This window comes from Pseudophryne corroboree, chromosome 1 (assembly GCF_028390025.1).
Source record: "Pseudophryne corroboree isolate aPseCor3 chromosome 1, aPseCor3.hap2, whole genome shotgun sequence".
In the NCBI taxonomy this organism is placed as follows: domain Eukaryota; kingdom Metazoa; phylum Chordata; class Amphibia; order Anura; family Myobatrachidae; genus Pseudophryne; species Pseudophryne corroboree.
The window spans coordinates 459,503,680-459,531,181 of NC_086444.1; the positions used below are offsets into that span (position 1 = coordinate 459,503,680).

Below are 27,502 nucleotides of genomic sequence, written 5' to 3' on the forward strand. Positions count from 1 at the left end.
GACAGGGTGAGTGAAGAAACTTCACTCCTCCCACCGCCGGGTCGGCCGTATCCGCCGTCGGGCAGCTCAGCGGCATATCGCTGAATGTGTAGGGGACATTAGGGTGGTATCCAATTGCGTCTATGGTCCTCAACGTTGCTAGTTTCTTTATGCTTTCAAAAAAGCTTGAACAGCACATCTTGAAACACCAGTCTGCTATGAAATCTGTGCCTGGGAGGGACCTTGCTGATGCAGCATAACTACCTTGTGTCTTGTTGCTGTGCTCAGTCTTGCCATGGTGTATGACCTGTGATATGAAACTGTCTTCCACAACCTCACCTTTGTAGCAGAGTTTGGCTGTTCCCCACCAAGTTTTAAGCCTCCTATACAACTGTTTATGTTTCAGTTAATGGGCTTGATGTATTGAAGTCCGAGTTAGCCAGAGGTGCAGGTTCCCAGCCGAACTTGGATGTTTTGTTTTAAAGTGGCAATCATTTACAAGGCATGGTTTTGCCTTGTACATGATTGCTGCTTTAAAAAAAAGGCTGAGTTCGGCCAGGAACCCGCACCTCCAGCCAACTCGGACTTCATTACACCCATCCCAATTACTATGTTTTTAAACCTACATATGAAAATGTTGATCATTATCACCTGTTTGGTATGATTGATACAGTCATACACCTGACTAAAATCCTACAAAATCCATGACTTTGTGCAAGTGTACCTATAAGAATTGATGCTGTTTTGAAGGCAAACGGTGGTCACACCAAATATAAATTTTTATTTAGATTTCTCTTCTGTTCACTCACTTTGCATTTTGTGAAATGAAAAAAAAAAAAGAAACTATTAACACATCTATTATTGAAAGCTTACTTATACCTCTTTTAGACTAAATATCGCGGGTCACAGCCGAGAGCCTGACGCGGGTGCTACCTGGCTGTGACACGCGTCAGCCCCCTTTCACACCGCATTACCAACCCGGCATATTGCTGGGTTGGCGACGTCGCCGATGACACGGCGGGGGCGGCGCTTGGAGATCACATGATCTCCAAGCGCCGCCCGTCTATACAGTGTAAACGGGAGTCAGGTCGATGCAACCCGGCTACCGTTTACACAACAGAGTTTGCCGGGTTGAACACGTGTTCAACCCTGCAAACTACCCCCCAGTTGGAATACCAGGTCATTCGACCCGGATTATTCCAACTCGACCCTTTTACACCAACTAGCAACACGGGTTGTGCACGTTCATATGCAATAACCTGTGTTATATGCTGGCGGTGTAAAAGGAGTATTACTTTGCAGCTTTTTTCACTTTTGCACAGTATTATATACAGTGCCTTGCTAAAGTATTCACCTCCCTTGGCTTTTTACCTATTTTGTAACATTACAACCTGTAATTTAATTTTTTTTAATCTGATGGATATGCACAAAATAGTGTAAGTTGGTGAAGTGAAATGAGAAAAATGTATATATAAAAAAAAATTATAAATAAAAATAAGAAAATTGGCATGTGCATATGTATTCACCTCCTTTGCAATGAAGCCCCTCAAAAGTTCTGGTGCAACCAGTTACCTATAGAAGTCGCATAATTAGTCAAATGAAGTCCACCTGTGTGCAATCTAAGTGTCACATGATCTGTCAGTATAAACACACTTTTTCTGAAAGGCCCCAGAGGCTGCAACACCACTAAGCAAGAGGCATCACACCATGAAGACCAAGGAGCTCTCCAAACAAGTCAGGGACGAAGTTGTTGAGAAGTCAGGGTTGGGTTATACAAAAATATCCAAATCTTTGATGATCACCTGGAGCACCATCAAGTCCATCATCTTCAAATGGAAAAGAACATGGTACCACAACAAACCTGCCAACAGAGGGCTGGCCACCAAAACTAACAGACTGGGCAGAGAGGCAGCACAGAGACCAAAGGTAACCCTGAAGGAGCTGCAGAGTTTCACAGCAAAGACTGGTGTATCTGCGCATGTGACCACAATAAGCCATACACTCCATAGAGCTGGGCTTTATGGAAGAGTGGCCAGAAAAAAGCCATTACTTAGTGTTAAAAATAAGAAGTCACGTTTTGAGTTTGCCAAAAGGCATGTGGACGACTCCCCAAATGTATGGAGGAAGGTGCTCTGGTCAGATGAGACTAAAATTTTACTTTTCGGCGACCAAGGAAAACGCTATGTCTGGCGCAAACCCAACACATCCCATCACCCCAAGAACACCATCCCCACAGTGAAACATGGTGGTGGCAGCATCATGCTGTGGGGATGTTTTTCAACAGCAGGGACTGGGAAACTGTTTCGAGTCGAGGTAAAGATGGATGGTGCTAAATACAGGGATATTCTTGAGCAAAACCTGTTTCAATCTGCCTGTGATTTGAGACTGGGCCGGAGGTTCACCTTCCGGCAGGACAATGACCCGAAGCATACTGCTAAAGCAACACTTGAGTGGTTTAAGGGGAAACATTTAAATGTGTTGGAATGGCCTAGTCAAAGCCCAGATCTCAATCCAATTGAGAATCTGTGGTCAGACTTGAAGATTGCTGTTCACAGGCAGAATCCATCCAACATGAAGGAGGTGGAGCAGTTTTGCCTTGAGGAATGAGCAAAAATTCCAGTGGCAAGATGTGGCAAGCTCATAGAGAATTATCCAAAGCGACTTGCAGCTGTAATTGCCGCAAAAGGTGGCTCTACAAAGTACAGACTTTAGGGTAGTAAATAGTTATGCACGCAGAAGTTTTCTGTTATTTTGTCCTATTTGTTGTTTGCTTCACAATAAAAAAAAAAAAAAACATGTAGGTATGTTCTGTGAATGAAATGATGCAAACCTTCAAACAATCCATTTTAATTCCAGGTTGTGAGGCAACAAAACATTAAAAATGGAAAGGGGAGTGAATACTTTAGCAAGGCACTGTGTGTATGTATATATAAATAAACAGTAGTACCCTTATCTTGCGCCAAACTCAAAGCAGTACAACGGGGGAGATCTCTGTTGAAAGATCTCTAAAGAATACAAGATACAAACAAAATTCCCAAGTGCGCTATATAGGAACGTCTTTAGGGTAATTCTTCCAATGTTGTTTCCATAGGTGTAAGTTGGATATTGGAGAAAGTTTGTGACCGGGAACCTGGTATGAACAAACGCAGTGGTTGTCTTTTTTACTGACATTTATTTTTACTATCTGTATACTCATTACATGATGAACTATGTAAAAATTGCATTTGTTCAAATGAATGTTATTAAAATAATCTTTTATTAATTGGCCTTGGGCCTCTTGTTTGGGTGACCATTTGGTGAGGGGTGTCCGTTACAGGTTCCCGGTCACAAACTCTCCAATATCCAACTTACACCTATGGAAACAACATTGGAAGAATTCCCGTAAAGACGTTCCTATATAGCGCACTTGGGAATTTTGTTTGTATCATATATATATATATATATATATATATATATATATATATATAATTTATAGTATAAAGAAAGATATGACAGCACATTTACTTTTCATCCCAAATTAGTTTTTAGTTTTCCTCTCAGCACTGTGGAAATCATGGCCATACTGGTGTACTTGTTGAAACAGGTGTTGTTTGCCACAAATTCTTCAAAGAAATGTTTTTCAGCCATTAATTCTCGCACATCCCAGGTCTACTAGAGTAAAGTACTGCATGTTGGGGAATGGAGCTGTAGTGCTAAGTAGCAAAATATATTACATTTTCCAAAAAACCCATAGATATCACCTCAGTATTTGCATTATTCTTATGACAATATGAATATTGTATTTATTAAATGTTCTCTTTTAATAAAAAGTTATTTTGTTTATGTATAAATGTTACCTGTATTAAAAATATGCAAATATTTTCTTATGTTTAAGGAGGAACACAACGACTACCACGTGCAGTAGGAGTTGCATTGGCAAAGGAACTTATATTTTCTGCCCGTGTCCTAGATGGTAACGAAGCAAAATCCATTGGTCTGGTCAGTCACGTGGTAGAACAAAATGACGAGGGGGACGCAGCTTACAAAAGGGCTGTTGCTTTAGCACTGGAATTTATATCTCAGGTAATATCAATCAGACAGCAACTAAACCCAACATATAAAGGTTCACATAAAACATGAAGGTAAAATATGTTATTCCATAATGATGTGGTCAGAGAGAGATACAGTGTTATACTGACCAAGTTTTTCTGTGAGGAACATTTGTTGGTCTCCAGTAATGTGTCATTCATGGTATAGATGAGATTAATGCTAGGATGAGTTAACACAGTTTCTCTAGTTTTTGGTAGCTATTATTATTGAAAATGTATCTACAATTGAAGAACTACAGATGAAGCCATGCTCAACTACAGATGAAGCAAGTCGCAAGATGGCTTTCTGCATGGTGCGACAGGCTTTGACTATTTGCAGCTGGCAATTGCTCCTAATGGAATTAAAGGAGCTAATAGAGCGATTGCCGGCTGCCAATAGTCAAAGCCTGGCGCGCCATGCAGACAGCTATAAAGTTGCAGCACAGAATAGTCTGAATAGTCTGAGATACTAAATAATAACCCATTCACACCAAAGTCCTGGGTCTGACCAGGGTTATTAAACGCTGTATCAACCCATGTCCCTTTTGCTCAGACCCCTTTCACACTCACTTAGGACCTGGGTTATTTCCAGGTCATCTCTGTTCCACTGCACCTGTGTCGCACCCGTGTCTGCCCTACATGTCACTGCTTTGAGCAAGACCTCTAGATAAACAGCCAATCAACAGCTTTGAACGTAACCGGGTCAAATAACACCGTGCCTTTAACACTGAGGCCTATACGGATCGGTTCCAGGTTCGATCATGGTAATGGTCAGGGTCGACCACCCAGGACACACATCCTGGGTGAACTCTTTCACACCAAACCTGGACCCAGGTTTCCACAGTCAATATTTTGGGGTAGAGGCACGGAGTGAAAGGAGTATAGCAATATGAACATATGAGCAGCAGCAATCCACCAGTATATATCTACTACTGCTTATCAGCTGATGTCCCAGTGTACTAATAAAAGCAGATGGAAAGAGTCTCATTCACCAGTCACAAGGATACTATCCAAAGAGTTACCCGTAAGCAGGGATCCTGCAAGTTGTAAAATGAGCCAATGATTAGGGGAGTCCTCCAAACCCCAGTTCTACCACGAGTTATTCAATCCTAGATTGTATATTACCAGAAATCCAGAAATGGTGTTTTCAAGCAGCCTCCAGAGCTTAGAGACACTGTACATGCTATTTGGTCTCCTTAATAGCTCCTGTTTTCTGTCAGAGACAATGCAGCTGTGCTTTGTAATGATGGGTTATTTTCAAACACTAACGCAACAACATTGGATTAGCAGAGAGGGTGTGCATGAACAATTTACAATGGACCAGGGCCTCTGTACAACAAGCATTACATACACCTTACATATACTGTATATTCAACATGGGGGTGTAGTCATGCCCCAGCAATAGGGCCCACCAAAGGTCTAATTGTCTCTGTGTAAAAGTAGTTGTCTAATTACTATCTAGTCCTCAAAGTTCTATGGATAATCTGGATTGTCAAGTACAGGAAGCCTGAGGCAGGGTTTGAAGGCGATAAAGCCTAAATTTAATTAAGCTATTAAAAGCAGCTCTGTGTCCTATAAGTGGGAAAAACAAAAGAGTCGCTGCAAACTGCTGTTTAATGGATCAGTTCTATTCAACTTGGTCATTCTAAACTGTTTAATTTTTATCGGGTTTTTTTTACTGTCACTTGTTTATTTTGAAGTCATTTCCCTGACAGTGCAATAATAAGACAGAGCCCAATACCAGATGAATAAATACGTCAGACAAATTAGAAGTTAAAGAAAGAAAGAAAGAAATACTTGGCACTCAGGAATCCGTAATGGACATCACGCCGGGTACCTTCCACAATACAAGATATCACAAAGCAAGAGAGCACTCCTCGGCTATTTTCTTAAAATTATATAGGCAATAACGGCATCACTCCATAGCAACGTTACTGTTCATTTCAACTGTCGTCAGGAATCTGCGAGTATGATTTTGGACAGTGGCAGAGGAAAACAATGGAAACTTTAGGATATTCCACCCTATTAAGAATTAAGTCCATGACTCCATCATTTTTTGAGTGTCCCACACAGTAACTAAAAACAAACTTTGGGGTCCACAGGTTATGTCACACACTGTCCCATTATTATGCTATATGGTGCCCCATTATTATGCCACATTGTGCTCCTTTATCATGCCACACAGTGCTCCATTATAATACCGCACAGTGCCACCAATATGTGACACAATGCCTCATTAGGCTCATCTCTTTTGTGGCGGGCTCCAGCTTCCTGATGATATACTGCTGTAGGTGCAGGCAGTGCAGCTCTTGGTCCCCTTAAGTGACATCACACTTAAGTGTCTTGGGAGCTGGGAGGCAGAGCTTTGGCACTCAGCATCGGGTGGTAACAGGTGCTGCTACCCTCTGCATACAGGAAAAGGTACCTGTTCTCGGAAAGTGTGGGGGCATATCGCCCCAGCTGTGTCCCCTTTCTCCCGTTATCCGGAACTGTCTTGCCAGGATTGTTGCACAATCTGACAGCTGCCCAATGAGTGGTGCCCCTGTTCGTCTGCTTTGCTTGAATATTCTTCGTGTCGGACCTGCCAGAGCTTTGAGGCAGCTATGCTAACAATTTTGCATCCATGTTCTAGTTGTCTGATACAGACATGAAGGGATACATTTATAATAATTCTAGTTTTGGAAGGGCATAAACTAATGTTTAAAATGTTAAAGACCAGACATAGATCTAATTCAGACCCGTCTTCGCACAGCGGGCGATCAGGTCTGAACTGCGCATGTGCAGGCGCCACAGTTCGCTGGTGCATGTCAGAGATGCGATCGGCATCTCAGCCCAGCGATCGCCTCTGCCTGATTGACAGTCAGAGGCGTTCGCCGGGCAGGAGGGGGCAGGCTGGCGACATTGGGCCGCCGTTTTGGGGGCGCGGTCCAGGCAAAGCAGGTGTGCCCGGACTGTGCGGGGGCGGGCCGTGGCAGCTGCGTGACATCACACGCAGCCGCTGCGACCCGGAGAGCGACAGGCAGCTCCCTGCCAGCGCGCAGGAGCTGCGCTGGTAGGGAGCTACTCTTCAGGTACAAAAGCATCGCCGCCGTGCGATGCTTTCGTACCTGTGAAGTGGGGGAGGGGGGCAGAGCCAGACATGTGGGGAGGACTAGCCCTGTGCTGGGCATCCCCCCGCATGTGTGTCAAAATGATCGTAAATGTACATCTACGATCAAGTCTGAATTACCCCCATACAGCAGTATTCCAAGTAATTAGCTGATTGTGCTAAAAGCCACTATTAACATGCGGGGCGGACATGGCTAGTTTACCCCGCATGTTCACCCCGGAGTGCTTGGCAATGGTAGGATCTTTACAGAGTCCCAAGGCTGCCTGATCTCAGATGCGAAGATCCATATATCAGGGGCCCCTTTACCTGTTTCGGCCCGCCTGCAACATGCTTCTGTCCACCTCCTGGCCTGCCTAAGCCTGCCTTACCATGGCCCACCTGCCTCCTCCTCTGACTGAGTCAGGAGGTTCACTAGTTACTGTATTACTCGAGTCTGGACTGGACTTGTCACTGTGGAAGTCAGGAGAAAGATTTAGCAATCCGGACACAGGGAATAATTCAGACCTGATCGCTGCTGTGCGTTTTTGCACAGCGGGCGATCAGGTCTGCACTGCGCATGCGCCGCAGTGCGCACGTGCATGCCAGAGATGCGATCGGCATCTCAGCTCAGCGATCGCCTCTGCTTGATTGACAGGCAGAAGCGTTCGCCTGGCGGCGTTTGACCGCCATTTTGGGGGCACGGTCCGGGCAGTGCAGGTGTTCCCGGACCATGCGTGGGGCAGGCCGCGGTGGCTGCGTGATGTTACACGCAGCCGCTGTGAACCTGGACGCTGCGCAGGCAGGGACTTACTCGCCGGGTGCGATAGCATCACCGCCATGCGATGCTATCGCACCCGTGCGGCGGGGGGAGGGCCAGAAATGTGGGGCGGACTAGCCCTGTGCTGGGCGTCCCCCTGCATGTCAGGGTGGCTGATCGTAGCCACCCTGACAGGTCTGATCAGGTCTGAATTAGCAGCACACACAGCTGTCTGTCACACTTAGGACAGTGTAGAATGTAATTCCTAGGAGTCATAGTCTGGGGAAGATGTCTGCCATGTATGGACTAACATCAAATGGGGGTGGGGATGGGAGGAGCTCTACCAAATATGGGGTTGGAAATAAGCTGTCCCTTGGTGTTTTTTGGATTATTTACTAGAGGAGGGTTGCAGACTGCAAATAGCTGCTGAGTCTTAGGTCTGCCTTGAGCACAATCTAGAAGCAATTCTGTATTGTATATGCTATAGAACTGATGAGGATGAAGGATCTGTTCCATTAGTCATTATAAGGAAGCATATAAAGGGCACTGTAGGTTATGAATTATAAAAAGCATGAAGGGTCCCTGGCATGTAAAAAGGGGCACATGTTGAGAAGGTGTAATGGCAAATGAGGGGCTTTAGAATTTAAAGGGGCATGTGGAGCAAAGGCTCTGGTATATAAAGGGTTATGAGGGGGCTCTGATGGCAAATGGGCATGAGAGGCCTCTGATGACATATATAGGGACATGGGTGGCACTGATGGCATATAAAGGGGCGTATTGAGGACGGGTGAAGGCATATAAGTGTTTAATTTATGGATAATTGGGAGGTAATCCTTGGAATCAGTTGCTATAAAACTATTTTTATTTTTTGTTTTTACAGTGGTAACAAAATAATAGCCTGAAATCTGACAAATAAAATGTAGCCCTAATGTGGTTTTGGTCAGAACCTCCTCTTCACACACATTGGGAATCTGAAAGATAAAAAGGTGATAACCCTAAGACCGTGTACACATGAAGCCGACAGGCAGTTCCCATTGGCTCAGACATGCCAGATTGCCCATGCACATTACATGATGTAATGAACGACCGAACAGTATCTTGTTCCACCCTTCATTACACTGCTTCGGGCCGCACACATCTTACGGTTGACGGTGCAGAACGGCCAACCAGAAGATGACTTATGACACCAGAAGATGACACGGGAGTATGCAATCGCAGGTACACCTTAGGCAGTCAGCACGATTTGTCGTTCCCATATGGCAAACGATATCATCTTAAGTGTGTACTCGGCCTAAGAACCAATCACAAGTTCAGATGTTGTAGTGCATTTTAAAATGTTCTACACAAAATTGCTTTAGGAGCTCTAGGAATTAAAGGTATATTAACCCATGGAATTGAAATATGCATAAATATGTCACCTAAGCCCTGAGGCTGATAAACCAGCTCACAAACTCAGTGATTACTTCAATATTAACAAATCATGTTTGTATTGTGTGCCACTAAAGTAAATAGTTTACCTTTCACTAACCTGCGTGGGCTTCAGTTTTTCTGGGAAGTTCATTGAGAAATGCCATCACAAGTAAAGTGTAAGTTTTCCAGCATATTCTGAGTTTTAGGAAAAAGCCAGTGCAACAAAAAATCATCTGCCGGCTTTTGTAAAATGCCAGTGAAGGTTTCAGAGTTTCTGCCACATTAAACACCTGTCTAATAAAAGCAAGCTTTATACCTGTAGAAGAAGGTAAATCTCAAAGCCGCTTTTAGCTGTTAATTAACTTCCAAACACCAGGAAGCCACAATTCTATTCAATGGGGAGCTGTTTTTGGCGACATTATTTCTCTGAATAGAACTCATCTTGGTATTAGCAAATCTGCAGTGTGTAATACGGTATATAATACTGAATCCATATAACCCATATGAATCTAAATAAGTATAAAGCTGCTGTGACATAATAGAAATTCTACAATGTATGTTTTGATAAATATGCACCTAATAATACTGTAGTAAAAGGACTTCCAGGTTCCGGCATAGGAGAGTGAGCAGCTTCTCCCTGTGGCTCCGCTCCACCATGCTACCTCACCCTGCATTAAACCTGTCAGCCTCACGCAGACACCGCTCCCGGTCTCCTTGTCGTCCGGTCGCTGGGATGGACAAGTGCCTTGGAGCGCCGGTTCCCGCTGAACAGTCTCCCTCTCCACAGCAACAGCACCAAGAGAAGCGCTGGGGAGACCATAACATGGCGCCGGGTCCGGACAACGCCCAGGGGATGCCAGCGGTGAAAAAGCTGATCTCGGATCCTGAAGGTGATTCTATCGGTGGTCCTGACCGTAAACGTATCTCATCTCTCTCATATGATGAGCTAGTAACGGCTATGCAGACCACTATGGCGTCGCTACTTCAGAAAGCTGTTGTAGATGTTACTGCTCAAATTAGCCGTCTATCTGACCGTTTAACAGTAGCTGAAATACGCATAGGACCGTTTAACAGTAGCTGAAATACGCATAGTGCACGCTTTAGAACTTGATAACAAACGTCTATCGGAGAAATTAGATAATAAATGAAAATAGGACACGGTGCAATAATCTGCGGATTACTGGGCTGCCTGAGACCATCAAAGGGCATCAATTGGAGCATTTTGTTTGTAATACGCTTCCTAAATTGCTCCATATTGAATTAGCTTGCGCAGATATTTTGATAGAGAGAGTCCGCAGAATTGGTGAGCTGAAACTTTCATCACAACAGAAACCAAGGGGGTCATTCCGAGTTGTTCGCTCGCAAGCGGATTTTAGCAGATTTGCTCATGCTAAGCCGCCGCCTACTGGGAGTGAATCTTAGCATCTTAAAATTGCGAACGATGTATTCGCAATATTGCGATTACACACCTCGTAGCAGTTTCTGAGTAGCTCCAGACTTACTCGGCATCTGCGATCATTTCACTGCTTGTCGTTCCTGGTTTGACGTCACAAACACACCCAGCGTTCGCCCAGACACTCCTCCGTTTCTCCGGCCACTCCTGCGTTTTTTCCGGAAACGGTAGCGTTTTTTCCCACACGCCCATAAAACGGCCTGTTTCCGCCCAGTAACACCCATTTCCTGTCAATCACATTACGATCGCCAGAACGATGAAAAAGCCGTGAGTAAAAATCCTAACTGCATAGCAAATTTACTTGGCGCAGTCGCAGTGCGGACATTGCGCATGCGCATTAGGCGGAAAATCGCTGCGATGCGAAGATTTTTACCGAGCGAACAACTCGGAATGACCCCCCAAGAGTGGTCATATTCAAAACGCTTAATTTTCTGCACACGCAAATTATATGGACTGCATCTCGGAAAACTAATCCTATTAAATGGGAAGGTAATACCCTTCATTTGTTTCAAGACTTTTTAGTGGAACTTTCCAGATCTCTACGCTCTTTTTCATCAGTATGCACTGCATTAGTACAAGCAAGCCGCAAGTTCTATGTGATGTTCCCCGCCAGCCTTAGGATCTTCACAGAATCTGGCTTTGTTGACTTTACCGATGCTGCAGCATATATAAATGAGGAGACTGAAGGGACTGAGTCTGGAGACATCACAGACTCTCCAACTGTGTGAGATCGCTTCTTTTCTGTCCTATGCATATGCTATTCACCCTGATATAGATTGCTGTTTGTCTTATTTTTTCAAAGTACAATATGCCATCCATGAATATTTATAATTCTTTTTTCCAAATTTGACAAAAGGTTGTTTATGATGCTATAATAATGATATTATGTTGATGTCATATTTACTGAGTTAAGGCTGACTCTTATTCTTATTTTTTACTTTGTCTATGTCCACAGCCAAACATGGCTATTAGTTTTTACTATTTTCTTTAAATACTCCATGGGGTAAATTTACTAAGTTGGGAGATTTTTAGAACTGGTGATGTTGCCCATAGCAACCAATCAGATTATATCTATTATCTGCTAGAAGCAGCTAGATAAATGGTAAGTAGAATCTGATTGGTTGCCATGGGCAACATCACTAGTTCTAAAAATCTCCTACCTTAGTAAATTTACCCCCATGTGTGAGTGTGGCTGGGGTTATGGAGCCCTGCCGTTTTCTGATTTTTCAGTGTTTTTACAATTTTCCTGATGTTTGTTATCCTGGTGATATGGATACCAGGCTGTTTCTGGAAGTCCCTGTTTGAAATATTACATTACTGTTTCTATGTTTTTGTTTATTGTCTTTTTTCTTCCCTCACCCTCATGTTTTTCCCTACCTCTCTCCTCTTCCTTTATCTGGCAGTCCATATTTGCTCATTCTCAATTTTTCTTTATAAATGTCTATTAAAATAGGCTCACTTAATATAAGGGGTATTCATACTCCGGCTAAGCGTAGAAGACTGTTGACGTATCTTAATAGACAAAACATTGATCTCATCTGCCTGCAGGAAACACATTTACTGCAGGCAGAAGCGAAAAAATTTCAAATGATGAACTGGACTCTACTGGGTTCCGCTTCTTTAAATACTAAATCCTGTGGTGTGGCGGTATTAGCAAAGAAAGTTTTGAATGCTCATGTGATTTCTATCTATGTGTATCCTCATGGCAGATACTTGATTGTGAGTATAATTGTGGCAGGTCTTAGTTTTACTATTTGTAATGTATATGCCCCTACTCAGTATACAAAGTCGTTCTTTATTGAATTATTGACAGAATTACACTCTTATGATCCATCCACTTTAATAATTTGCAGAGATCTCAATTTAGTATCCTCCCAATTTTTAGATAGGCCCCTCCCCCTAAACGAATATCCCCTTTCCCGAAAATAGGTGTTCCTTTTCTTATTAAATCTCTCAACCTCGTAGATACTTGGAGAGCTCTTAATCCCACAGAAAGGGATTTCACCTGTTTATCACTAACACATAACACTTGGTCTAGAATAGACTATATATTAATAGCTGACACCACTGACCCTCCAGTTTTATCAGATCATGGTATGATTAATATTGTCTTGGATTTAGAAAGTCTGGTGATGCCAAACCCATGTGGAAATTCCCTTCTCATTTGTCCCAGTCTCCAGGCTTACGTGACAAACTCCTCACGGTATGGAATAATTATTGTATTTTGAATGCTGACTTTGCGATCTCTAACCCTCCTATTTTCTGGCAAGCAGCAAAAGCGGTGATTCGAGGAGAAATGATTGCGTTTGTTTCAAAAAGTAAAACACAGCATAAACACAATTATCTTGAATTACAAAATAAGTTATCTGAAGCCTTTCAATTATTTAAATTTTGTTCTTCATCTGACAATAAATCTGCTTATCAAGATGCTAAATTACATTTTAATGAGTTTCTTCAATTAAATGGAGACAAATATCTTTTCAACGTTCATTCTAAATTTTATAAATTTGGAAACAAAATTGGAAGGCTTCTAACTAAGTTATTACGGGGTTCTCGACCACAAATGGTTATAATCCTCTTTTGCAACCAGATGGTTCAATGACGGACTCTGATGCGCAAGTTGTAGATATTCTGAAAAAAATTTATGAAAATCTTTACTCCTCCCCGCAGTTATTCCTGAAAGACTCATTCTTTTCCTACTACTTCTTATTGGGATTCTTTACCATTACCTCAAGTTTCTGAACCACTAGCACGATTAATAGATCCAATCACCCCTGCAGGGGTCTCTTGCGCAATTAGACAATTGAAGTTAGCCAAAGCTCCAGGCCCTGACGGATTCTCAAATGAGTTTTATAAACTATTGGGTCCACAAGGCTCCCTCCCACTATATTTTTTAGATGCTATTATTAAGGTAATATCTAAACCTGGGCGTAGTCTTGCTCTGCCAGGATCGTATAGGCCAATCTCTCTGCTAAATATTGATTCTAAAATATTTACAAAAATATTAGCAGAGAGATTGAAGCCTACTTTACCCTTTTTGATTCATACAGACCAGACCGGATTTATTTCTGGAAGACATTCTGTAGTAAATGTGAGGAGAGTGTTAGCATCTATACCACATGTCACTTCCTTTTCTTCTGAATCTTCTTCTAATATGGTACTCACGTTAGACGCAGAAAAAGCCTTTGATTTAGTATTATGGCCCCACCTTTTTCAAACGTTACAAAATTTGGGCTTTCCATCCTATTTTATACAAATACTTCGTACTTTATACTCTTCTCCTAAATCATATATAGCTTGTAATGGTCTTCTTTCATCTCCTTTTACATTAAACAGAGGTACCCGTCAGGGGTGCCCCCTATCTCCCCTCCTCTTCGCTTTTGCTATTGAGCCTCTTGAGGTTGCTATACGCAGTTCTCCTCTTATCCAAAGGGAGTAACATAAATTCTGAGGAATTAAAAATTGCGTTGTTTGCTGATGATACTCTTATATTTCTTTCAAATCCGTCTCATTCTTTATCAGCTTTACTCCATCTTATTGACTCTTTTGGGATAATTTGGGGTATAAAGATAATTTATCAAAATCCGAAATACTATTTTTGACTGCTACTCCAGACTTGTTAAGAACTCTTAATACCCCGCTTACCCTCGCCCCTACTCTTTTCTCATATCTTGGCATTCAGATATGCTCTAACTTGTCCCAACTTTATTTGTTACATTTTTCACCTATTATAACGAAAATAGCTACTAAATTGGATTCCTGGAGGGACCCACCAGTTTCATTGCTAGGTAGACTCACAATTATCCAGTCAATTATTTTCCAAATTTTTTTTTGCTGTATGCAGATGTTACCTCTTGCTCTACAGAAATCAGACATTGCTAGGTTAGATGCCTTGTTTTCAAAATGTATTTGACAGAATAAACGACCAAGGATTACTAGGGCCAAACTTAAAACTCCTAGATCAGGGAGGATTGGGATGTCCTAATTTAATGGATTACTCTTCAGCAGTGATTTTTTAGATATATAAGTGACTGGATATTAAATAACTCTATATATACTGATTCTTCCTTAGAACAAGCTATTTTTTCCCCATTTGCTCCTGGAGCTTTAATTCCTTATATATCTCAATTTATTCCTCTCTGGGGTAACCCCTCTTTTCCCCCATCATTGACAAACTCGTTATTCAACCTATGGAAATCTAAAGGGTTAGACTCCTCCCATAAGGTCTTTGATCCAGGTGGATCTTTTTCCACCTTTTCAGATCTTTTCAACCGATTCCTATTACCTCACACACACAGGTTTATGTATTTTCAAATGAGACACTATTTAACTACTATAAAGGTCCCTAGACCGTTCATCAGCTCTACTCCTATTACCCCATCACAAGTTACGTCTATAGACATGATATTCAATTATTTGCTGAATAAACAATATAAAGTGAAATACATGTATTTGATACTTATGAAAGTATATTATAAAAACCATCCTCAATGGACATTATTGTTAGATAAATGGACATCTGATATTCCATCTATAACAAAGCTGGACGATATCATCTGTCTTCAATCTTTTTCATTGAAAGCTTTGCATTCTAGCTACCTTCAAGAAGTTTATATATGCACTCTTCATAGGGCTTATATCACTCCCCATCAGAGACGACATATGACTGCTGAAGAAGATGGTCATTGTCTTAAATGCGGAATGATGACAGCTGATTTTTCCATTGTATGTGGAATTGTTTTAAATTAAAACGATTTTGGTGTAAGATAATTACTTTTATTAACTCTATATTTCATACTAAGTTAATTCCTGATCCACTTGCTTGTATGGATTTAAATTTCCATATGTGGTTATTGAGTGCTGTCAAGAAAAATATGTTTCCTCTTCTTATTACGATTCTAACAGTAGCTAGAAAATGTATATTGATACATTGGACTACAAAATCAGCACCACAATTACTTGAAGTGAAGCAAAAACTCGTACAATTATTATATTTTGAAAGAAAGTATGCAAGATTAGATATACACTCAGGCGTATGCAAATTTTATAAAAAAATGGGCTTTATTTATTGAAGTCCTTGACATACATACGAAAACACATATTTCAGCTGTTTCTGAACATTCATACTCTATGCATGGCACTTTGGTTAAACGTTAGTGAGTTTTTTACTCAACATGGTGTTATATATTTTGGAATATTTCTTTATTGCATAGTAGACTTGCCGGATTTCTCCCTACCCTCGCCCCTCTCCTCCCTTTTTCTGCCCTCATCTTCTGTCCAGTTTCTATTCAAATTGTTTAGTATTAGTATTACTATTTGTTATTTGTATCATTGGTATGTTTATTAATGGGTACAACTACTAGTATCGGCAATCTTGTATATCTTGTTGCAATATCTTGTCCTTATTTGGAATTGCTAAGATATTCTTATGTTATTTGGCACTACAATCTTCTCAATGTTGTACACATTCTATGCTCTTATTTTTCTGTATCTCTCAAAAATCTTTAATAAAAATAATATTAAATAAATAAAATAAATAATACTGTAGTAATAATTCTAGCGAAATACTCAGATCATCCAGTAATGTAAGGAAAGGTCTCTGGACCCTAATACAAACACAAAGCAAGTATCACTCAGACATGTTCCTACCACCACATCCAGAGTCGCCCGTAGTGAGGTGACCATGGAAACATATTTTGGGGATCTGTGGTTTTATTGAATGAACTAACATTATGAAGAAATGTTTCATATGTTTTAACCCACTGTCTGTTTGCATTACCTACCCCAAAACATGCTAAACTTATTGTTCTAAACATATTTTTTTATGTAGAAATTACCATTATTGTATTTCCACCTTGGTCCCAGGATCAAAACTGTCAGGAAGCCCATAATTCTTTTGTGAGGCCCTTACCACTGCTGCATTCCCCACTCCTGATAAAATACCATACCCATTCAGTGTCAGACTGGGGCATGAAGGGTCCACCAAGGAAATACAATGGAAGGGGCCCGCTTCCATTGCATTTCCCACGTGACCAGACATTAGGTAGGTGTGGTCGTGGTCATCAACTAGGGGGATGTGGCCAGATAAATTAAGGAAATTAAAGATTAAAAAATGATGAATAGAGGCCAGTTTGTTGCAGACAGATTTAAAATTCGAATAGCACACATACACACATAGCCTCAGCATACACTCACACATAGCCTGAGCATATACACACACACACACACACGTAGCCGCAGCACATGTACACAGGCATAGCCTCAGCACACATGCACGCACACACACACACACACACACACACACACACACACACACATTTTATCTCAGTATACATACAGACACATCTCTAGCCCATACTTGCCTACATTGTGATTCTCCTCTCCGGGAGAAGCCCGGAGAGGAGACGCTGCAGGAGTCTTCAGGGGGCGGGGGCGGACTGTGACATCACCAAGCCCCGCCCCCATATCGGAAAATGTCGCGGTCCGCGGGGAGGGGGCAGGGCTAAAATGACGCGATTTGCGTCATTTTAATCCCTTCCCCACCCGACGGACCTGCAAATACAGAAGATTATCTCTGCATCCTGCTGGCATCACTAGGATGCGAGCAGGATGCGGGAGACCTGCCCACTCTTCCGGGGGTGCGGGGGGCTACCCCAAAAAATGGGAGCCTCCCGCAGCTTCCGGGAGAGTAGGTAAGTATGCTCTAGCCTCAGCATACTGTACATATACAGACACACATGTAGCCTCAGCATGCAAACACAGACACATACTGTGTCTGTATGTATACTTCAGTATCCATACACAAACACACATGTAGCCTCAGCATCCATACACAGACACACATGTAGCCTCAGCAGCCATACACAGACAACACATGTAGCCTGGGGAGTCACTGTAGTCAGGCTGCTGCGAGACTTGCCGCTTTCTACCAGTGCTGCTAGGTACAGGAGGGAGGGGGAGGAGCCAGACAGGAGCTTTCAGCAGAGAGAGAGAGAGTACTCCCGCGAGTGGAGCTACGCAGCCCATGTACAGGTGAAACTCAGAAAATTAGAATATCATGCAAAAGTTCATTTATTTCAGTAATTCAACTTAAAAGGTGAAACTAATATATTATATAGACTCATTACATGAAAAGTGAGATATTTCAAGCCGTTATTCATTATAATTTTGATGTTTGTGGTTTACAGCTTAAGAAACCCCTAAATCCAAAATCTCAGAAAATTAGAATATTACATAAAACAATAAAAAAAGGATTTTAAATACAGAAATGTCAGCCCTCTGAAAAGTATAATCATGCATATATACTCAGTACTTGGTTTGGGCCCCTCTTGCATGAATTACTGCCTCAGTGCGGCGTGGCATGGATTCTATCAGCCTGTGGCACTGCTGAGGTGTTATGGAAGGGATCCGGTCTGAAGATCGACAGTGTCTAGGTCGACAATGTTTAGGTCGACCACTATAGGTCGACAGTCACTAGGTCGACATGGATGGAAGGTCGACAGAGTTTCTAGGTCGACATGTGCTAGGTCGACAGGTCTAAAGGTCGACATGAGTTTTTCACATATTTTTTTTTTTGTTTGGATTTTTTCATACTTAACGATCCACGTGGACTACGATTGGAACGGTAAAGTGTGCCGAGCGAAGCGGCAGCGGAGCGAAGGCACCATGCCCGAAGCATGGCGAGAGAAGCGAGCCATGCGAGGGGACGCGGTGCACTAATTTGGGATCCCGGTCACTCTACGAAGAAAACGACACAAAAAAAAATCCTCATGTCGACCTTTAGACCTGTCGAACTAGCACATGTCGACCTAGAAACCCTGTCGACCTTCCATCCATGTCGACCTAGTGACTGTCGACCTATAGTGGTCGACCTAAACATTGTCGACCTAGACACTGTCGATTTGATGAACCACACCCGTTATGGAATACCAGGATGCTTCAATAGCGGCGTTCAGCTCTTCTGCATTGTTCGGTCTCATGTCTCATCTTTCTCTTGGCAATGCCCCATAGATTCTCTATGGGATTCAGGTCAGGTGAGTTTGCTGGCCAATCAGCACACTAATCCCACGGTCATTGAACCAGGTTTTGGTACTTTTAGCAGTGTGGGCAGTTTCACCTGTATGTCCCGCTGGTCCATGCTTCCACCGGCGACATCACCCTACATACTGTGCATCAGCCGTAGGCTGATGGGAAATATAGTCCCTTCCAGATGGAGCCCACAGCAGCAGCCGCATCCAGGCCAGCCACAAAAGTCTTTGATGACTGGTGGTCAGCAAACTGCTGCAGCATTCAATGGTACTGTACATAGCAGAGTCAGTGCCTTGCGTTAGGCCATGCCCTCACACAAATGTGGGTGTGGCTACAAATCAGCAGGGCCCACCAGTTATTTCTTAATAAGCCCCTTTCAGACATAATTACCCAGCTTCAACCTGGCTCGGACCAAGGACACCGAGCACAGGTTGAAGCTGGGGCTAACCCTTTTACACATGGGCGACGACACGGGTTATTGCCGGGTTGTCACCCTTCACTCCGGACCCGGGTCTTCCAGCATTCAGTGGGCGCTTGGAGATGATTTCATCTCCATGCTCTACTGTCCCCATCCAATCAATTTCTTTTAGGTGTTACCCAAATCATCAAGACCCGGGTCTCTCCTTTGAGACCTAATCTGTGTCGCCTACCCAGGTTGCAAGTCCTGGGAAAAACCCTGCAGCAAGCAGGGTCGCGGACCCAGGACTTTCAATCCGGGAAGACCCTTTCAGACATAAGCCAGATCCGGGTCGACGCGCATTTACAAGCAAAAACCATAGGTTCTCAAACGCGGTCCTCAGGACCCCAAACAGTTCATGTTTCCCAGATCTCCTCACAGAATCACAAGTGAAATAATTAGCTCCACCTGTGGATCTTTTAAAATTTGTCAGTGAGTGAGTAATGAATACACCTGTGCACTTGCTAGATGACCTGGAAAACGTGAACTGTTCGGGGTCCTGAGGACCAAGTTTGAGAAAAACCAAACAAAAGAAGCATAAATTAGGAGCAGAAAAAGGATAGGGATTGTGGGGTACATTTCTAAATCTTAACCAAAAAGCCTACTTTACAGATGTGTTGCCATATATCATTGCTGCACTTGCACCAAACAGTCTTTCCCGGCGCGCCAGGTCCCGTGAGCCTATTTTTTGCATTTTATTCCGAAATTGAGTCATAGGAAGGGTTTAATAGTCTTAATATTTAATGTGGTTACCCAGTGAGTAGAATGATTTACTGCTTCCATGTTTTAGCCAGACTAGTACAGTTGTCATGACAACAATTCTTCCCTTACGGTCTATTAAGCATATTTTTCTTTATTTTCAAGAGATTATGTGGTTTGGTATTTTGTTAAGACACAAGTTCCATGGTAACCCACTTCAGAAGACATTCACAACATAGGGTGGTATCTAGTTATGTGCGATCCTTTTTAGGCCAATGAGAACAGCCTGATGGTCGTTATCGTGCTAACCAATTGTAGGCCGCTTTTATAGCCCGAAAAGACCCGCGATCGTGCGATAATACATAGGATCTAGGATAAGTTCCTGATCCCATATTTCTCTTACGTCCTAGAGGATACTGGGGTTCCATTTAGTACCATGGGGTATAGACGGGTCCACTACGAGCCATGGGCATTTTAAGAATTTGATAGTGTGGGCTGGCGGAGCTGGTCACGCTTATGGAAGCTCCTGAAGAGTTTTCTGCATTTATTTTATATGTTTGTTATTTTCAGGCAGGGCTGGTTGGCACCAGCCTGCCTGCTTCGTGGGACTTGGGGTGGGGAACGGCCCAACCTCTTGAAGGGTTAATGGTCCCGTTCCCCACTGACAGGACACTGAGCTCCTGAGGGAACTATTTGCAAGCCCCACCACGGCGAGCGTACATTCCCATAGCACGCCGCCACGCCTAACAGAGCCAAAAGAAAGAAGAGTGGTGAGTACTAAGCCGGCGTCCCGACTAGCGGGTCACTGGCCATTATGGCGGCATGAGGGTATGGAGACGCACAGCTTCTAACCGGGATGGAATGCGTCTCCAGACACAGTACACAGCTGCGTCTCTGTACACAGTTCCTACACTGGCAAAAACAGCTTTAAAAGCACCAGATTACCTCAGCCAGTATAAAAAAAGCGGGAAGACCGCGCGCCATTGAAGGGGCGGGGCCTTCGCTATGAGTGGATACAGCAGCTCACAAGCGCCATTTTCCCTCTGCAGTGGACACAGACGCTGACTGACAGGGATGCGCAGCTCCTCCGGAGAGACTACAGATTACCTCAGCAGTACCAGGGGGTCATAGCAGGGTGGGAGCGATTATTAGTGTACTAAGGGGGTCATTCCGAGTTGATCGCTCGCTGCCGATTTTTGCAGCACAGCGATCAGGTTAAAAATGCCATTTCTGCGCATGCCCCGCAATGCGCACGCGCGACATATGGGTACAAAGCCGCAAGGAGATTGACAGGAAGTGGGCGTTACTGGGTGTCAACTGACCGTTTTCAGGGAGTGTTTGCAAAAACGCAGGCGTGTCTGAAAAAATGCAAGCATGGCTGGGCGTTCGCTGGGCTGGTGTATGACGTCAAATCCGGACACGAATAGGCTGAAGTGATCGCAAGCGCTGAGTAGGTTCAGAGCTACTCAGAAACTGCACAAACTGTTTTTGTAGAGCTCGGCTGCACATGCGTTCGCACTTCTGCTAAGCTAAAATACACTCCCCAGTGGGCGGCGGCATAGCGTATGCACGGCTGCTAAAACTAGCTAGCGAGCGATCAACTTGGAATGACCCCCTAAGTCCCCTATCAGGGTACTTAGTCTGCGACCCGGCTAAGCTTGGCATTAACGTTAAGGGCGCGGTGGGGGCTGGCTCCAAATAACTCCATGTCTCCCTGAAGGGCTCTTTGTGGGTTAATTGTGCTAAACCTTTTCCTGTGTGTGTGTGTGCTGTCACATTTACATTATGTCAGGCAAAAAGTGTGTTTCTTGTACAGCGGAGTGTTCCTCTTCACCAGGGGGCTCACTACTGGGTACTCAGGGCAATGCACCTTCCCAGAATAGTGGGGCTGAACCGGATTTGGTTAATTCCATTAAGGGAATGATCTCAAATATTTCTACAAAGCTATCCCGCAATGTGAAAGAGACACAATACTTAAGACAGACTGTGGATGAGTTTATGAATAGAGACTCAGGGGGTCATTCCAACCCATTCGCACGCAGCAGTTTATCGCTGCGGTGCGAACGGGCGCGGAAAGCGCATGCACGGCGGCCGCTGTGCACGTGCGTGACATTGCTCTGTCGCCGGGTTACGTCGCGTCTAAAGAAGAAAGCGGTTGCAGGTCGGACCGCAAAGAAAAGTGACAGGACGGAGGCGCGCCAGGGCGGATCCGGACCGTTTGGAGCCGTTTTCAGGGAGTGGTGAGTATAACGCAGGCATGTCCAGCAGAACGGAGGGCGGAGGAGCGACGTTAAAGCCGGCTCCAGCATCGCTGGATCCATCGCACAGGGTAAGTATGTCCAGGGCTAGTCTAGTTTTGCTTGAATTATTTTTGGCTTAGCAGGGCTGCACAAGCGATCGCAGCCCTGCTAAGCCAAAATACACTCCCCCATAGACGTGGACTAGTTGATCGCAGCAGCAGCAAAAAGTTGCTGGCTACGATCAACTCGGAGTGACCACCTCAGTCCCCAAACCAGTGTCTCAATCCCCTCCCATTTGTCCGCAAAAGCGATCTCTACAGTGGCGTAAGTTCGTCCCAGTCGCCCGGGGCCATGATAAATGTTGGTGCCCCCCTACATATACACACACATACCATATGTAACTATCCGGCACTCAGGGTGAACGGTAGTAGCGTGCTCAGGTACCTTTCCCAGTAGTAATATAGATACACATACAAAGTGGACGCACTCCAAGTCAGTCATTACAATAAAATAGACACCAGCATACCTTTATAGTACACCTACAGAAAGCAGTTTAAGACCTGGAGGAGGGCGGGAACGTGGCGTCAACGCACACGCAGCGGCCCAAAACACGTGGGTAGCTGTCTGCCTTTGCAGGCTGCATATGCAGAGGACTACTCAAACCATGCAAAAGCATCACCGCCGTGCGATGCTTTCGCATGTCTGCGTGCGGGGGAGGGGGGGTGGCAGGACCCGGCATGCGGGGTGGACTTGCCCTGTGCTTGGTGTCCTTCCGCATGTCAGAGAAAATGATCGTAGATGTGTGTTTTTTCGCACATCTACGATCAGGTCTGAATTACCCCCTTGATTACATATTGCCAATGTAATGAGCAATTGTATTGGTCATCAATAACAAAATAAAAAATAAAATAATTGCAGCCAATAATTACTAGTAAAAATGGATGCTGCCAATGTAATTGCTATTAATTGCCCATGAAGGCATGTATGCTATAGTGATCCTTTTTACCGTACCCCCTGCCCTCCCTCTCTGTGTCCTCTTACCTCCCTGGATGGGACCTTTCCTGCTGCACTTGCAGACAGTGTTCAGCAAGGCATAGTACACCTTCCACCTGCCTCCATGCTATCCAATCAGATCGTCTTCCATCGTCAGACGATCCTTATCTCCCAGCACACTGTCTGAAGCAGATGAAGGGGGAAATAACCCCTGCAGTGCCAGGCCCAGCTACAGCAGCCTTATGTTTACCTACTGTGTGTGTGTATGCAGAGCATGCAGGGGGTCTGATGTCATGTGTTACATAAATAAATCAGGGGCACTGACACAATCCTTAGGGATGACGACTCCCACCACATACAGTATCAGTTCCTGTGCTCCCACCCTGGGCCCTGGCTATAGGAATGGCAGTAAACAAACAGTTAACAGCACAAGCTGCAGGAGGGGGAGATGAATAGGCAGTGGGTTGCACACAACCTTGCTTGACTGTGGCCGCACAGATCAGATGTCAGTGAGTGTGCAGATGTCCCAAGACAGTGAGTTACCTGACGCTGGTGATCGAGCAGCTTCACCTCTGACCACCCTGGCAGCTCTGTCCGGCCACAACGGCCCCTACACAGCAAATGGCAATGGAAACAGGTGTGCATGTCACATCGTTTCTACTAACACACAGCTCGAGCCCAGCAGCCGCACACACTGCTCCTGGCTAACGGCACCCGGAAGTGGCAGTTAGATGGAGCAGGTAATAGCCTCTGTGTTGTGTTCCAGCTGCTGGAACACAAACCCGGAAGCATGGAGGCCAGCAGCAAGCGTCAGCCGGCCCGCGGATGTTTGCATGGGATCGGCCTAGCAGGGACTCGCATGGTGTCCCGCTGGACCAATCCACTCCGGCCCCCTCCGTCTGCAAGAATGATTTACATTAAAAAAAAAGTAGCAGTGGGAGACAGTGGAGGAGAAGTGCCCCCTTGAGGTCAGGAGCCCGGCGGCAGTAGACTCCACTGCCTCCCACAGTTCCGACACTGGATCTCTAGCCCATATCCTGCAATCTGACTCTGACGCTGATGGGTCAGACATGGAGGAGGGTGAAGTGGATTTGAGTCTATCAGAGATGTTCTGCAAATTCCAGATAAGGTGTCAGAGGAGTGTGAGAAATCTAATTTGAATGTAAAAAAGAAGTCCTCAGTCACTTTTCCTGCACCAAAGGAATTGAATACCCTATTTGAAGAACCGTGGGTTAATCCTGATAAGAAATTTCAAACCCCTAAAAGGTTGTTCTCATCTTTTCCTCTACAGGATAGGAAAAAATGGGAAAATCCACAGATAGTGGACACATCAGTCTCTAGGCTGTCACGTTAAAAATTGTATTGCCTGTCCCTGGTGCAGCCTCCCTAAAAGATATGGCTGATCGTAAAATTGAGACTACACTCAAATCATTGTACACAGCTGCTGGGGTGGCCCAAAGACCCACTATTGCATGTATGTGGATCACAAAAGCCATTGCTAAATGGTCCGGTAATCTAATTGAGGGGTTAGATTCCTTGTCTAGGGGGGATGTTGTTTTACTTCTGCAGCATATACAGGACTCTGCGAACTTTATGGTGGAAGCCATAAAAGAGATTGGCTTGCTAAATGCGCGGACCACCGCTATGGCAGTCTGAGCACGTAGGGGCTTGTGGCTACGCCAGTGGACTGCTGATGCGGACTCCAGGAAAGGCGTAAAAGGTCTGCCATTCACAAAGAGAGGCCTTGTTTGGAGACGAACTAGACAAATGGATCTCCAAAGCTACTGCGGGTAAGTCTACGTATCTTCCTTCCGCAGCTCCCCCAACCAGGAAAGCTTACTCGGCTTCAAATTTACAGTCCTTTCGGACAGCCAAGTTTAAGGGAAAATCCAGAGGTGCTTCTACGTCTCGGTGAAAGAGGTAAACCACGCAAAATAACAACTGCAGGTGCTCAGGAACGGAGCTCAGGCTCTGCTTCCTCAAAGCCTTCAGCATGTTGGTGGACCGCGATGCCTAGAGGGCTGGCAGGTGGAGCCCGACTAAAATTCTTCAGTCACATCTGGTCAAGTTCGTGCCGGGATACCTGGGTCATAGATCTTATTTCCCAGGGCTACAGACTGGAGTTCCAAGACCTCCCACCTCAGATTCTTCAAATCAGGCATACCAGCTTCACAAGAGACATGTATTACTTTACAGCAGGCCATACAAAAACTTGTACAGACTCAAGTCATTTTTTCAGTTCCACCTCATCTGCACAACAAGGGGTACTATTCCAACTTGTTTGCAGTACCGAAACCGGACGGTTCGATGCGACCAATTCTGAACCTCAAGTCCTTGAATCCATTCTTAAGAGTGTTCAAGTTCAAGATGGAGTCTCTGAGAGCGGTGATCTCAGGTCTGGAGGAAGGGGAATGCCTTGTGTCTCTGGATATTAGGGATGCGTGCCTTCACACTCCGATCTGGCCGCCTCATCAAGCTTATCTACGGTTTGCACTGCAGGACTGTCACTACCAGTTCCAGGCCCTGCCATTTAGTCTCTCTACGGCACCGAGGGTATTCACCAAAGTGATGGCAGAGATGCTGTTTCTCCTTCGCAAACAGGGAGTGAACATAATTCCGTACCTGGACGATCTTCTGATAAAGGCGCCGTCCAGGGAGAGGTTGCTGGACAGCATTGGCCTCTCAACCAAACTTCTCCAGGATCACGGGTGGATTCTGAATCGTCCGAAATCTCACCTAGAGCCAACACGGAGGCTTCCATTTCTAGGAATGATACTGGAGACGGAGACGCAGAAAGTGTTCCTTCCGTTGGAAAAGGCATTGGTAATCCAGTCGATGTTTCAGGATGTCCTGAACCAACCTGGATATTGGTGCATCTATGCATTCGCCTTCTGGGAGAAATGGTGGCCTCTTACGAGGCACTTCAATATGGAAGGTTTCATGCAAGACCCTTCCAGCTTGATCTGTTGGACAAATGGTCCGGATCGCATCTTAACATGTACCAGTGGATCCGTCTGTCGCCAAAAGCCAGGATCTCCCTTCTGTGGTGGCTACAGATTTCTCACCTCGTCGAGGTTCGGGATTCAGAATTGGATCCTGTTAGCCACGGACGCAAGCCTCTGAAATTGGGGAACAGTCACCCAGGGGGTGCAGTTTCAAAGAAGATGGCCAAGTCGGGAAGTCGGCCTTCCAATCAACATTCTGGAACTCAGGGCCATATACAACGCCTTTCTGCAGGCCTCATATCTTCTTCACAATTGGGCCATTCAGGTCCAGTCAGACAGTGTGATGTACATAAACCGACAGGGCGGAACAAAAAGCAGAGCAGCGATGTCAGAGGTGTCAAGAATTCTCCTCTGGGCAGAACAAAAAAGTTGTGGCGTTGTCAGCTGTCTTCATTTCGGGAGTAGACAACTGGGAAGCAGACTTCCTCAGCAGACACAACCTGTACCCGGGGGAGTGGGGCCTTCACCTGGAAGTGTTCAGGTGCTTAACACGTTGGTGAGGATATCCACAAATCGACATGATGGCCTCTTGTCTCAACAAGAAGCTCAAGCGGTATTGTTCCAGGTCGAGAGACCCACAGGCAGTGACGGTAGACGCTCTGACGACTCCATGGGTCTATCTGATGGTGTACGTGTTTCCTCCACCTCCTCTGATCCCATGAATTCTCAAAAGAATAAAAAGGGAAAAGGTTCAAGCAATACTCCTTGCTCCGGACTGGCCAAGAAGGGCCTGGTACTCTGACCCTCGAAGATCCGTGGCCTCTACCTCTTAGCGAGGATCTTCTGCAACAGGGCCCGTTCGTCTATCAAGACTTACCGCGGCTACGTTTGACGGCATGGAAGTTGAACGGCTGATTCTAGCTAGAAGAGGGATCCCTAAAAAAGTTATCCCGACTATGATCCAAGCCAGGATGGGGGTAACGTCTAAACATTACCACCGTATTTGGAAGAAATACGTCTCTTGGTGTGAGAGCAGAACTTATTCTGCGGAGGAATTTCACCTGGGACGTTCCCTGCTTTTATCTGCAGGCAGGTGTGGATGTGGGCCTACGTCTGGCCCTCCATAAAGGTCCAGATTTCGGCCTTGTCCATTTTCTTTCAGAAACAATTGGCTTCTCTCCCTGAGGTCCAGACGTTTTTGAAAGGTGTTCTGCGCATCCAACCTCCCTTTGTGCCTCCCACGGCACCTTGGGATCTCAATTTGGTGCTGCAGTTCCTCCAATCGGACTGGTTTGAACCATTACAGGAGGTGGACGTAAAATATCTTACATGAAAGACCGTCACACTGTTGGCCTTAGCTTCAGCAAGACATGTGTCAGAGCTGGG

At 44.7% G+C, this 27,502-nt stretch overlaps 1 protein-coding gene across 3 annotated transcripts in view; it reads left to right on the forward strand.

The window, feature by feature from the left end:
- Nucleotides 1-27,502, forward strand: part of AUH (AU RNA binding methylglutaconyl-CoA hydratase) — a 625,046-nt gene that overhangs the window by 573,174 nt on the left and 24,370 nt on the right. For all 3 annotated transcript variants that reach the window (XM_063913676.1, XM_063913677.1, XM_063913675.1), the window contains one exon: nucleotides 3,854-4,041. In XM_063913676.1, the coding sequence (XP_063769746.1) occupies nucleotides 3,854-4,041 (188 nt within the window). The remainder of the gene's footprint in view (nucleotides 1-3,853; nucleotides 4,042-27,502) is intronic.